The sequence below is a fragment of the Perca fluviatilis genome, chromosome 2 (genome assembly GCF_010015445.1).
Source record: "Perca fluviatilis chromosome 2, GENO_Pfluv_1.0, whole genome shotgun sequence".
Taxonomy (NCBI): domain Eukaryota; kingdom Metazoa; phylum Chordata; class Actinopteri; order Perciformes; family Percidae; genus Perca; species Perca fluviatilis.
This window is the reverse complement of record NC_053113.1, coordinates 8,685,104-8,699,431: the sequence shown is the minus strand read 5'-3', so window position 1 is coordinate 8,699,431 and position 14,328 is coordinate 8,685,104. Positions and strand designations below refer to the sequence as shown.

At 44.0% G+C, this 14,328-nt stretch overlaps 1 protein-coding gene and 1 pseudogene across 1 annotated transcript in view; one reads left to right on the top strand and one right to left on the bottom strand.

Moving 5' to 3' along the window:
• LOC120544569 (diacylglycerol kinase delta-like) overlaps positions 1 to 7,358 on the top strand; it is a gene marked incomplete in the record, with an annotated part of 49,970 nt that extends 42,612 nt beyond the window's left edge. Inside the window, 9 exon segments of the mRNA XM_039778440.1 lie at positions 418 to 552; positions 1,455 to 1,618; positions 3,212 to 3,323; positions 3,881 to 3,973; positions 4,311 to 4,418; positions 4,525 to 4,642; positions 4,913 to 5,043; positions 6,698 to 6,799; positions 6,990 to 7,358. Coding sequence (XP_039634374.1) covers positions 418 to 552; positions 1,455 to 1,618; positions 3,212 to 3,323; positions 3,881 to 3,973; positions 4,311 to 4,418; positions 4,525 to 4,642; positions 4,913 to 5,043; positions 6,698 to 6,787 — 951 coding nt within the window.
• Positions 1 to 14,328, bottom strand: part of LOC120543706 — a 301,907-nt pseudogene that overhangs the window by 89,714 nt on the left and 197,865 nt on the right.

The following is a 14,328-nucleotide window of genomic DNA, read 5'->3' as shown; positions in this document are numbered from 1 at the left end:
TGACTGCCTGTCTGTCTGTCTCAGTGCCGGATGGTGAAGATCACTATCCTGTCTGTCTGACTGCCTGTCTGTCTGTCTCAGTGCCGGATGGTGAAGATCACTATCCTGTCTGTCTGACTGCCTGTCTGTCTGTCTCAGTGCCGGATGGTGAAGATCACTATCCTGTCTGTCTGACTGCCTGTCTGTCTGTCTCAGTGCCAGATGGTGAAGATCACTATCCTGTTGTCTGTCTGTCTGTCTGTCTCAGTGCGGATGGTGAAGATCACTATCCTGTCTGTCTGACTGCCTGTCTGTCTGTCTCAGTGCCGGATGGTGAAGATCACTATCCTGTCTGTCTGACTGCCTGTCTGTCTGTCTCAGTGCCAGATGGTGAAGATCACTATCCTGTCTGTCTGACTGCCTGTCTGTCTGTCTCAGTGCCGGATGGTGAAGATCACTATCCTGGGTGATGAAGGCGTCCCGGTGCAGGTAGACGGGGAGGCCTGGGTCCAGCCTCCAGGTTACATCAAGATCATCCACAAGAACCGGACCCAGACCCTGACCAGGGACAGGGTGAGTCCTGACCCAGACCCAGACCCTGACCAGGGACAGAGTGAGTACTGACAGAGACCCAGACCCTGACCAGGGACAGAGTGAGTACTCACAGAGACCCCCACCCAGACCCTGACCAGGGACAGGGTGAGTCCTGACCCAGACCGTGACCAGGGACAGGGTGAGTACTGACCGAGACCCAGACCAGGGACAGAGTGAGTACTGACAGAGACCCCCACCCTGACCCTTACCAGAGACAGAGTGAGTACTGACAGAGACCCTTACCCAGACCCTGACCAGGGACAGAGTGAGTACTGACAGAGACCCTTACCCTGACCCTGACCAGAGACAGAGTACTGACAGAGACCCCCACCCTGACGCTGACCAGAGACAGAGTGAGTACTGACAGAGACCCTTACCCAGACCCTGACCAGAGACACAGTGGGTACTGAAAGAGATCCCCACCCAGACCCTTACCCAGACCCCCACCAGAGACGGAGTGAGTACTGAGCCAGACCCTGACCCAGACCAGAGACAGAGTGAGTACTGACCCAGACCCTTACCCAGACCCAGACCAGAGACAGAGTGGGTACTGACAGAGACCCAGACCCTGACCAGTGACAGAGTGGGTACTGACAGAGACCCTGACCCTGACCAGTGACAGAGTGAGTACTGATCCAGACCCTGACCAGAGACAGAGTGGGTACTGACAGAGATCCAGACCCTGACCCAGACCAGAGACAGAGTGAGTACTGACCCAGACCCAGACCCTGGCCCAGACCGTGAACAGAGATGCTGCATGTCACTCAGTCTTATTTGTTTGAGGCAAAATGTGTGTGTGTGTGTGTGTGTGTATATCTGTGTGTGTGTGTGTGTCTGTGTGTGTGTGTGTGTGTGTGTGTGTGTGTGTATGTGTGTGTTAGGCGTTCGAGAGCACCCTGAAGTCCTGGGAGGACAAACAGAAGTGTGAGTTTGTCCGGTCGCCCCCCCCTCCGCCGGCCGCGTCCTCACAGCCGGAGATCGTCTCCGAGGAAGAGACGGCGCTCGTCAGCGAGTTGGGACAGGCAGCTGGAGCTCTCATACACAGGTACACACACACACACACACAGGTAACACCACACAGTTACACAGGTAACACTACACAGGTAACACCACACAGGTACACAGGTAACACCACACAGGTAACACCACACAGGTAACACTACACAGGTAACACTACACAGGTAACCCCACACAGGTAACACTACACAGGTAACCCCACACAGGTAACACTACACAGGTAACACTACACAGGTACCACTACACAGGTACACAGGTAACACTACACAGGTAACACTACACAGGTAACTACACAGGTACACTGGTAACACTACACAGGTAACACGACACAGGTAAACTACACAGGTAACACCACACAGGTACACAGGTAACACTACACAGGTAACACCACACAGGTAACACTACACAGGTAACCCCACACAGGTAACACTACACAGGTAACACTACACAGGTACACAGGTAACACTACACAGGTAACACTACACAGGTACACAGGTAACACTACACAGGTAACACTACACAGGTACACAGGTAACACTACACAGGTAACACTACACAGGTACACAGGTAACCCCACATAGGTAACACACAGGTAACACTACACGGTACACAGGTAACCCCACATAGGTAACACTACACAGGTAACACTACACAGGTAACACTACACAGGTACACAGGTAACACTACACGGCACAGTAACACTACACAGGTAACACCACACAGGTACACAGGTAACACTATACAGGTACACAGGTAACACTACACAGGTACACAGGTAACACTACACAGGTACACAGGTAACACTACACAGGTACACAGGTAACACTACACAGGTACACAGGTAACACTACACAGGTAACACTACACAGGTACACAGGTAACACTACACAGGTAACACTACACAGGTACACAGGTAACACTACACAGGTACACAGGTAACACTACACAGGTACGCAGGTAACACTACACAGGTACACAGGTAACACTACACAGGTACGCAGGTAACACTACACAGGTACGCAGGTAACACTACACAGATAACACTACACAGGTACACAGGTAACACTACACAGGTAACACTACACAGGTACACAGGTGAACTACTACAGGTAACACTACACGGTACACAGGGTAACACTACACGGTACGCAGGTAACACTACACAAATTACACAGGTACACAGGTAACATTACACAGGTACACAGGTAACACTACACAGGTACACAGGTAACACTACACAGGTAATACTACACAGGTACACAGGTAACACTACACAGGTACACAGGTAACACTACACAGGTACACAGGTAACACTACACAGGTAATACTACACAGGTACACAGGTAACACCACACAGGTACACAGGTAACATTTCACAGGTACACAGGTAACATTACACAGGTACACAGGTAACACTACACAGGTACACAGGTAACACCACACAGGTACACAGGTAACACCACACAGGTACACAGGTAACACTACACAGGTACACAGGTAACACCACACAGGTACACAGGTAACACTACACAGGTACACAGGTAACACTACACAGATAACACTTTGATGTTATTGATATTAATTATATGAATGATATTAATGATGGTGTTTTGTGTTCCAGTATCCGGGAGGTGGCCCAGTCTCATCACAGTCTGGAACAGGAACTGGCTCACGCTGTCAACGCCAGCTCCAAGGCCATGGACGTGGTCTACGCCAAGTCCAACACCTCCGGGGTACAAACTGCCTCTGTAGTCTCTGTCCTGTCCTGGACTCTGTCCTGTGCTGGACTCTGTCTTGTGCTGGACTCTGTCCTGGACTCTGTCTTGTGCTGGACTCTGTCTTGTGCTGGACTCTGTCCTGTGCTGGACTCTGTCTTGTGCTGGACTCTGTCCTGGTCTCTGTCTTGGACTCTGTCTTGGACTCTGTCCTGTGCTGGACTCTGTCTTGTGCTGGACTCTGTCTTGGACTCTGTTCTGTCCTCTTGGATAAATAAAAGTGAATATAATCTCTGGTTTTATTCAATCAAATCATATACTGAACCTGTCTCCCTCCCTGTCTGTCTCTCTCCCTGTCTGTCTGTCTCTCTCCGTCTCTCTGTCTGTCTCTCTGTCCATCTGTCTCTGTGTCTGTCTGTCTGTCTCTGTCTCTCTCTCTCTCTCTGTAATTCTGTCTCTGTCTCTCTCCCTCTCCCTCTCTGTCTGTCTCTGTCTCTCTCCCTCTCTGTCTCTCTATGTCTGTCTGTCTGTCTCTGTCCTTCTGTCTCTCTGTCTCTGTCTGTCTCTCTGTCCAGGCCCTGAGCTGCAGTCTGGTCCTTCAGATGGTCAGCAACGTCAAAGCCTTACTCAGTGAGACTGAACTGCTGCTGGCTGGGAAGATGTCCATGGTAACTGTCTCTCTGTCTGTCTGTCTGTCTGTATGTCTGGCTGTCTGTCTCTCTCTCTGCATGTCTCTGATAAATCATCTGAAGATGTTTGAGACATTTCTGTCGTAGTGAGCCCAAAAAGTTCACAGTTTCTGAATGCTAAAATATAAAGGGGTGTGTGTGTGTGTGTGTGTGTGTGTGTGTGTGTGTGTGTGTGTGTGTGTGTGTGTGTGTGTGTGTGTGTGTGTGTGTGTGTGTGTGTGTGTGTGTGTGTGTGTGTGTGTGTGTATCTGTGTGTGTGTGTGTGTGTGTGTGTGTGTGTGTGTGTGTGTGTGTGTGTGTGTGTGTGTGTGTGTAGCAGCTGGATCCTCCCCAGCAGGAACAGCTGACTGCAGCTCTGAGTTCGGTGTCTCAGCAGCTCCGACGACTCGCTGACGTTCCCTGGCTCAGTCCCGTCATCGACGAGGTAAACCTATCTGTCTGTCTGTATGGACCTGTCTGTCTGTCTGTCTATCTGTCTGTCTGTCTGCATGAACCTGTCTGTATCAACCTGTCTGTCTCTCTGTCTTTAGGGTCCTCTGACAGATTTTTCCAAACGCAGTCGGAGCGCAAAGTTTCGTCTCGTCCCGAAGTTCAAAAAAGACAAAAACAACAAAAACAAAGAGACCTGCGCTACTCTGTCTCTGCCAGGTAGGCCTGTCTACCTGTCTGACCCTCTGCCTGTCTGTTTCTCTACCTGTCTGTCTCTCTACCTATCTGTTTCTCTACCTGTCTCTCTCTCTTTCTCTGCCAGGTAGGCCCTCTCTACCTGTCTGTCTCTCTCTGTCTGTCTGTCGTCTCTCTACCTATCTGTTTCTCTACCTGTCTCTCTCTCTGTCTGTCTGTCTCTGCCAGGTCAGCCCTCTCTACCTGTCTGACCCTCTACCTGTCTGTCTGACCCTCTTCCTGTCTGTCTCTCAGTTCACCAGTGGGGGACAGAGGAGGTGGGGGCGTGGCTGGACTTCCTGTGTCTCTCTGAGTATAAAGACATCTTCATCGGACACGACGTCCGCGGAGCCGAACTCATCCACCTGGAGAGGAGGGACCTGAAGGTACCACGCTAACTGCTAACGCTAACTGCTAACTCTAACAGCTAACCGCTAACTCTAACAGCTAACCGCTAACTCTAACTGATAACCGCTAACTGCTAACTGCTAGCGTAACTGCTAACTCTAACAGCTAACTGCTAACTCTAACAGCTAACCGCTAACTCTAACTGCTAACTGCTAACCGCTAACTGCTAACTGCTAATTCATCTTATTGGAAGTCGCTTTAAATAAAATTCAATGGCTGGGTCTCAAAGCGCCTACTGTCACACTTCAAACACTGAGTTTTAAGTTTATCGTGGAGATAACGTAAAAGTCAGAGCACTGAAAGTACCAGGATGTTCCCCTAAAAAACGTCAAAAAGTTCAGTGTAGAACGATGGACGCTACGCTCACTAAACGGGCGCCATCTGGACTACGCAGCGGAAAGGGGAGGGACCAGGGACGTCGACCGGCAGCTGATTGGACGAAAGCATCACGTGCGTCTAACTCTCGCAGATTTTACAACCGAGATTTATGGCGGCCAGATGGCGGCTCGTTTGGAATACGATCTCGAATTTTAAACATTTTAAAGGAAACATTTTAAGCGAGAAATAGGCCGTGCAGCTGCTGAATCTGTCTGTTGTTTTGATCGACAAGGGTCAGTTTAAAAGATTTAAGTCAGATTTTTTGTCATTTCCGGTCAGTGTTTTAACGTAAGTGGTCGGTTTGGGACGACGCCAACCATCCAAAGAGGCGCTACGGCAGGAAGTGGTCAGTGACCGTTAGCGGTATACTGACACACAGCCAATGTCATTTTATTTATAGTATCAAATCATAACAGAGTTATCTCAGGACACTTTATAGATAGAGTAGGTCTAGACCCCACTCTATAATTAACAGATAGAGTAGGTCTAGACCACTCTCTATAATTTACAGATAGAGTAGGTCTAGACCACTCTCTATAATTAACAGATAGAGTAGGTCTAGACCACACTCTATAATTAACAGATAGAGTAGGTCTAGACCACTCTCTATAATTTACAGATAGAGTAGGTCTAGACCACACTCTATAATTTAACAGATAGAGTAGGTTTAGACCACTCTCTATATATTAGCTAGATAAATAACAGATAGAAGGTCTAGACCACTCTATATAATTAACAGATAGAGTAGGTCTAGACCACTCTCTATAATTAACAGATAGAGTAGGTCTAGACCACTCTCTATAATTAACAGATAGAGTAGGTCTAGACCACTCTCTATAATTTACAGATAGAGAAGGTCTAGACCACACTCTATAATTAACAGATAGAGTAGGTCTAGACCACTCTCTATAATTTACAGATAGAGAAGGTCTAGACCACACACTATAATTAACAGATAGAGTAGGTCTAGACCACACTCTATAATTTACAAAGACCCAACAATTCCAGTAATTCCAGTGTGTGTGTGTGTCTCTTTGTGTGTGTGTGTGTGTGTGTGTGTGTCTCTGTGTGTGTGTGTGTGTGTGTGTCTGTGTGTGTGTGTGTGTGTGTGTGTGTGTGTGTGTGTGTGTGTGTGTGTGTGTGTGTGTGTCTCTGTGTGTGTGTGTGTGTGTGTGTCTCTGTGTGTGTGTGTGTGTGTGTGTGTGTGTGTGTGTGTGTGTGTCTGTCTATGTGTGTGTGTGTGTGTGTGTGTAGGATCTGGGTGTAACTAAAGTAGGTCACATTAAGAGGATCCTTCAGGGAATCCGAGAGATCAACAGGAACAGCAGCGCCAGCGAGGCCTGAAGACGCCGTCAGGTGACTCTTTCTTTTCTGCTTTTCGTTTTAAACATTTTTTATGTTTTTATGTTTTTATGTTTTTATGTTTTTATGTTTTTAATGTTTTTGATGCTTTTGATGCTTTTGATGCTTTGGACACTCGTTAGATATGTCATCATGAGTATAATAATGATTCTAAGAAGTCAAAGCTTTGTCTTTGATGTCCCAGATGCAGCGATGTGATAACGGACGTTTCCTCTGACCCTGAACACAGCCACATGCTGTGACATCACATCTGACGCTCGCTGTGATTGGACCAATACCAGGACCCGCTAGTGCCTTGTCATCTCACCCGGGAGGCGGAGAGGGCGGGGCCTAACATGGATCCACCGCCACCAGAGACTTTTAAACCTTTATTGACATTGTCTTACCTTCAGACCCAAACAGAACGTTTAGAACAAGTCTGCCGAGTCAGAGACTCTCTGTGTGGAGAGGACACGCGTTCACGTTCTCCCTTTGGTCTCATTTCTTTAGAATCTGCAGAATCTGTCTTCATGTCTTTCTGTCTTCATGTCTTTCTGTCTTTCTGTCTTCATGTCTTTATTTGTGTCTTTCTGTCTTCATGTCTTCATGTCTTTCTGTCTTCATGTCTTTCTGTCTTCATGTCTTTCTGTCTTCATGTCTTTCTGTCTTCATGTCTTTCTGTCTTTCTGTCTTCATGTCTTTCTGTCTTCATGTCTTTCTGTCTTCATGTCTTTCTGTCTTCATGTCTTTATTTGTGTCTTTCTGTCTTCATGTCTTTCTGTCTTCATGTCTTTCTGTCTTCATGTCTTTCTGTCTTCATGTCTTTCTGTCTTCATGTCTTTATTTGTGTCTTTCTGTCTTCATGTCTTTCTGTCTTCATGTCTTTCTGTCTTCATGTCTTCATGTCTTTCTGTCTTCATGTCTTTCTTTGTGTCTTTCTGTCTTCATGTCTTTATTTGTGTCTTTCTGTCTTCATGTCTTTCTGTCTTCATGTCTTTATTTGTGTCTTTCTGTCTTCATGTCTTCATGTCTTTATTTGTGTCTTTCTGTCTTCATGTCTTTCTGTCTTCATGTCTTTATTTGTGTCTTTCTGTCTTCATGTCTTCATGTCTTTCTGTCTTTCTGTCTGTCTTCAGTGACCACACCAACCTCCACACAAACTCCTTTTCCTTTGAAGCTTTTGATGCTGTTTTATTACCCTTTTAACACTTTGGACGCTTTTTCTGGCGCTTTTTGACAGTTTTTTAAGTTTTTTTTTTAGGGGTGGTACGGTTCACAAAACCCACGGTTCGGTTCGTATCACGGTTTTAGGGTCACGGTTTTCGGTTCAGTACGGTTATTATTTTTTTCTTTATCACTCCAGAATATACTTCAGCATATAGCTAAAATTTGCATATTGAATGCATGTTGCACAAAACGTGCACACAGTGGCAGTTCTATATTGTTTTATTTCATCATAGGTAACGTGAAATCCAAAATGTTCCCACACACCAGACTATAAACGACGCTGGCGCATCCTCCAGCTCTGGGCAGCCTCTCTCCCATCTCTGCAGGTGACGTGACCAGCAGTGCGCCACTCCACTTGAGGAGCGGTCGGCACGGTGTCTCTCAAAATCTGATGAAAATCTGTTAAACTGACCTTTGTCGATCTGAAATGAAGACAGATTCAGCAACTGCATGGCCTATTTCTCGCTTAAAATGTTTTCAGAAACACGTTTCGGTGAACTATTTTAGTACAATATGAGATCGTATTCTGAACGAGCCGCCATGACAGTCTGGCTTTGAAATTTGGGACCAGCCAGACCCATGTGACGCAATCGTCCAATCAGCTGCCATGGGTTGCGTTTGTCACGCCCATCCCGCTCGTCATTTCCAGTAAGTGTTTTAACATAGGTGTATAAAGTGGGCACTACGGCAGTAAGAGGTTAGTGACCATTAACAGTGTACTGACGAACCGTGCGGTACACACACGCTCCGAACCGAGACTAGCGAACCGAGCGGTTCGGGTGTTTTTTCATGAACCGTACCACCCCTAGTTTTTTTTAACCGTTCTTTAACCCTTTTTCAGCGTTTTTTCAATCCTTTTTTGGGTGCTTCTTTAACCCTTTTTTGCCCGTGTTTTGGGTGCTTCTTTGGCATTTTTTTTGGCGCTTTTTGTAATGCTTGTCCCTTTTGAACTTTAGACTTTTTTACGGTAGGATGTTTTTGTCTTTGGACAACCTCAAGGATTGAAACCCAGCCGGCCCGGGTTCTACATGAGAGGACAGAAGGATCCAGTCGGCTCCGTGTGACCTTTGACCCCGCTGACCGGCCGACCAATCACAAGCTCCTCTGGACGCAGCAGAACCTTTAACTCTTTCTAGAAACATTAACTTTTGTACTAAAAGATATTTATTTCCTGTATGAACTGCAGCTGATATTTGGAGGAAGTGGTAAAAAGTAACGATGGGGCGGAGACATAGACGCTCCTGAACCAATCAGAGACGCTCCTGAGTGGCGCTGTCTTTAAAGGACCAAACTAACTGTTCATTTATTAAAATGTCTTAAACATATCAGCGATTGCTGTCTGAAGCCTTAATCACACACAAGAGAAACCGCTGAGTCATTTCAGCCTTTTGGCAAATAAAACATTCTCACTTTTACCTGATTCTGTTTCAGGTCATTGAACTCAACGTCCGTGTGTGTGTTTGTGTGAGTGTGTGTGTGTGTGTGTGTGTCTCTGTGTGTGTGTGTGTGTGTGTGTGTGTGTGTGTGTGTGTGTGTCTCTCTGTGTGTGTGTAAGGTCAATTCCGTACACAGAGTTAGCCATTCTTTTTCACTAAACTTCTTTTTAAGCTCTAATTCCCAATTTGTTCTCAAAGAAGAAAAAGAATTCTGGGAACTTTCAGACTAAATTCTAGTGTGAAAAGTGAGAAATCTTACACTTAAGCGAAGTAGCAGAAATAATGAACCGTTCCAGCTCAGTGGGATAGAATCTAATTTGTCCCTTTTTATATGAAGATACAATGATGTGACGAACCAGCAAGTATTTAAAAAATCTGTTCTAGGTATTTGATATTCTGCACAAATAGCAGTAAAAGATTTATATGACCATCTGTGCTCAGATACCTATTACAGTCCTGCCAAGCTTTCAATGTGGCTTGTAAAGGGGGGAACCCCTCTACATTCATCAGGGACTACAGTTTGTTAACATAAAGTGTTGTTGTGATCTCCAGTGGATAGCATGTTAGTGATTCCAGTGCTACCCAAAGAGAACTAGTTCCCAACTTCCAACTTATAATATTTCTAACTTGGCAAGCCCAGTAGTACCATAAACAATTTGGAAGTCCTAACCCCCCTTTTAAAGATGATTTTGTTATAGTGGACAGCTTAATCCTTGGGGTTTTATTGTTTCATATACATTTTGTTAAACAACTATTAATTAACTTAAAAAAAGAAAAGGGGATATAACATGGCAACATATTAAAAGCATAAATAAACTTAGGAAGTATACTCATTTTAATAACATTAATTTTCCCAATAAGAGACAGTGGGAGAGCAGACCAAGTCTGAAGTTTCTTTTTGCATTCCTCCAGCAGAGTGTTATAGTTTCCCTTAAATAGTTTGTCCAAAGTAGGTGTCACTTGTACTCCAAGATATTTAAAACCACATACTGACCAAGAGACGGGGCATTCCCTCTTAACATTTTCCTGATTTGGAATCTTAAGAGGGCAAGCAATTGATTTTTGTAAGTTAACCTTATACCCTGAAGTCTTAGAAAATATTTGAATATCTACCAAAACATGGCGCAAAGTTGACATAGGTTCAGTAACAAATAATAGGATATCATCGGCATAAAGTGATATAATGTGTGATGTTAAACAGTCGTCTAGTGTTCATCAGATGAGTAACGGCCTTTAATGAATCCAGTTTGATCTAAATTTATTAATTTGGGGAGAATTATTTCTAATCTCTTCGATAACAATTTTGTAATAATTTTATAGTCACAATTAAGCAAACTTATAGGCCTATATGAGGCACAACTTTGAGGGTCTTTACCTTCTTTCAGTATGACAGAGATTCTATCTGTTTTCATAGAAACAGGAAGAATGTTATGGCTAGAGAAGTCATTAAACATTAACATAGAAACTAATTTAAGTTGTGGCCAGAAAGTTTTATAAAATTCACCAGAAAAAACATCCGGGCCTGGAGATTTATTTGCTGGTAATGATTTAATTACAGAAAACACCTCTTCCTCAGACAAATTTTTATTAATGGTTTGTTGATCTGAGACTAACCTGAGGTAGATCCAAACGGTCTAAAAAGGTTGTTGCCTCAGGGACTGAAAACTTTTTAAATTAATTTCTAATGGCTCATATGTTACTTCATTTTCAGTTTTAATAGCCATTATAGTTCTCTTAGCTTGTTCCTTTTTCAAATAATGTGCCAATAGTTGCCCTGGTCTATTCCCAAATTCATGCATTTTTTGTTTGAAATACATATATTTTTTGTTTAATATAGTTTGAGTGGTCTGAGTTGAAATTTGCTCTGGCTATAACTAATTTACTCCAATTATTAGGGTACGAGCGCCGACAGCGCCGAAGGCCCTATTGAAACTGAAGGAATTATTGTTTTACCCGTCAAATGAATTGCCTTTTTGAGGGGCTTAACATATTCAAAAACTCACCAAATTTGGCGGTCGCATCAATTCTGGTGAAAAGTTATGTATTTTAAGGGTTTCGGGAATAGGCGCACAAAAATGGCTTGCTAGCGCCCCCTAGAAAGTTAAGAAAATTGAGCCCCTGCAGTGGGTTTAACATAGACTCACGAAACGTGGTACACATATGTAAGATGTCAAGATGTACAAAAAACATCATTACAGCCATACCCTAAACCCAACAGGAAGTCCGCCATTTTGATTTCAAAGTTCGGAATTAGTGCGATTTTGGCCATTTCCACATGTCGTACTTTAACGAACTCCTCCTAGAGATTTGATCTGATCAACTTCAAACTCGGTCTGTGCCATCTTAAGATGCTAAAGATGAAAAGTTATTAAAAGAAAAACTTTTCGTCAGACGCTGTGGGCGTGGCGTGGCGGCCATTTTGAGTGTTTAGCGATGAACAAAGAAGTTGAGTGACTTGAGTGTACGTTGTCGTATCTGCCTGAAATTTCTCACGATGGACAAGGGTCCAGGCCTGAGGACACCTACAGGCCAAAATTGACTTTTGGTCATAGCACCCCCCCGGCAACAGGAAATGCGCCTTATATGACAAACATCATCCGATTTACATGAAACTTTTAATGTGTGGTCTACATGTGATACTGAGCCGCCCCCTATACTTTAACCACGCCCACTTACTCAACATTTGAACCGTTTAAGGTAGAGTCTTGTGTGAGGTGTAATTGAACTCAGCACAGAGTTCCTTTTTCATTGGTGATGGTTTGACCCGCCCCCTAATCTTTAGCCACGCCCTCTTTTATAACTAATGACCCGTTTAAGGTAGAGTCTTGTGTGAGTTATCATTGAACTCGGCAGAGACTTCCTTCTTCATTGGTGATTGTTTGGCCCGCCCCTCTGTGCTTAGCCACACCCACTTATATAAATGGTGACCTGTTTATGGTAGAGTCATATGTGAGGCATCAATCCAGCAGGGGACCCCAAACTTCCCTTTCCCGAGCCACATTAACCAGCTCCGACTGAAGGATCCCGTCTCAACAGAAATCGAGACTCCTCAGACCAGGCAACATTTTTACAGTCTTCAACTGTCTGATTTTGGTGAGCTTGTGCAAATTGTAGCCTAATTTTCCTATTTTTAGTGGAAATGAGTGGTACCCGGTGGGGTCTTTTGCTCGTGTAGCCCATCCGACTCAAGGTTGTTCGTGTTGTGGCTTCACAAATGCTTTGCTGCATACCTCGGTTGTAACGAGTGGTTATTTGAGTCAAAGTTGATCTTCTATCAGCTGGAATCAGTCGGCCCATTCTCCTCTGACCTCTAGCATCAACAGGACATTCTCCTCTGACCTCTAGCATCAACAAGGCATTTTCACCCCCCAGGACTGCCGCATATTGGATGTTTTTCCTTTTTCAGACCATTCTTTGTAAACCCTAGAAATGGTTGTGGGTGAGAATCCCAGTAACTGAGCAGATTGTGAAATACTCAAACCAGCCCGTCTGGCACCAACAACCATGCCACGCTCAAAGTTGCTTAGATCACCTTCAGGAGATTGTCTAGACCTGGACCACACCCCTAAATGCATTGAAGCAGCTGCCAAGTGATTGGTTGATTAGATAATTGCATTAACGAGAAACATTACAGGTGTTCCTAATAATCTTTATTAAGGTTAGTGTATATACAACATACTAATACAGACGATAAGGTAACATGTGCACCCTGTCATGATCACACGTTACCTTCTAACATTCAAAACTTATTTTTCTCAGTAGTAGTATTTTGACTATATGCATATTAAGTGTGTCTTTGAGCTGAAAGCTGCGCTCCTCTCTGAAAAGTTACTTTAGAGTTTCCTACATGACTCATTAAAAGAGCTCTCTAGATTTAATCATTAAAGGAGGGGGGGGGGGGGTTCACCCGGAGACGCATCTGCTTGAGGCGGCTGCATGCCATGGTGAGTGCTGATTGGCTGATACTCGTCTAACGTCTACCAACCAGATAGTGTTGTGGGCGGGACATGAAGTGAGACTCAGTGGTGAGGTAAACGGGAGCAGAGGGAGAGACTCAGAGCTGTAGCTGAGACAAAGTAGAACACCTTTTATTTCATTAACTTTATAATAAAACACAGATACAGATCATCTGCAAACTGCCAAATATGGGACAGAGCCTTTCCAGCTGCTGCTCCACGACGGTGGAAGCTGCTGCCTTCACATATCAGATGTGCTCCCTCCATTTCTGTTTTTATATCTGGGATAAAGACCCATTATAACTCTCTAATCTCTCAATCTGGTCTCATCATGTCTATCATTCTGGGTTTGGGAACTGCTGCTTGTTGTTGGTGTTGGGATCTTCTTTTTGGGTTTTGATATTTACATTTTTATGTTCTTTCATTCAGCACTTTGGTCAGATTAATGTGTGTTTGAATGTGCTCTAGAAATCAACTTTATTTACTGAAAGTTAACATAAGAAACATTTTACAGACCCAGAGATATGTTGCTTATAATAATTAATCAGAAATCACAATCAGAACAAGTTTGATTGTTCATCAATAATGTTTATTAAACAGACGATAGATTATAGATATAGACCAAAATATAATAATAAGTTTATAACACTGACATCACTGCAATATACAACTATTATAAATGAATTAAAGACAATTCATATTCCTTCATATATAATATACAACATCACATAATCTTTAGATTTATAATAAAACATCTGGAACACACACACACACACAAGAGACACACACACATACTGTATATAAAGCTAAAATTATGTATAATTAGAGATAATAAGGGGAGGTTACTGTCACTTTGGAATGTGGGATTTTGATGGATGACCTTTTGACCTGGGGGGTCAAGAGGTCACGACCTGTCAGAAATGTG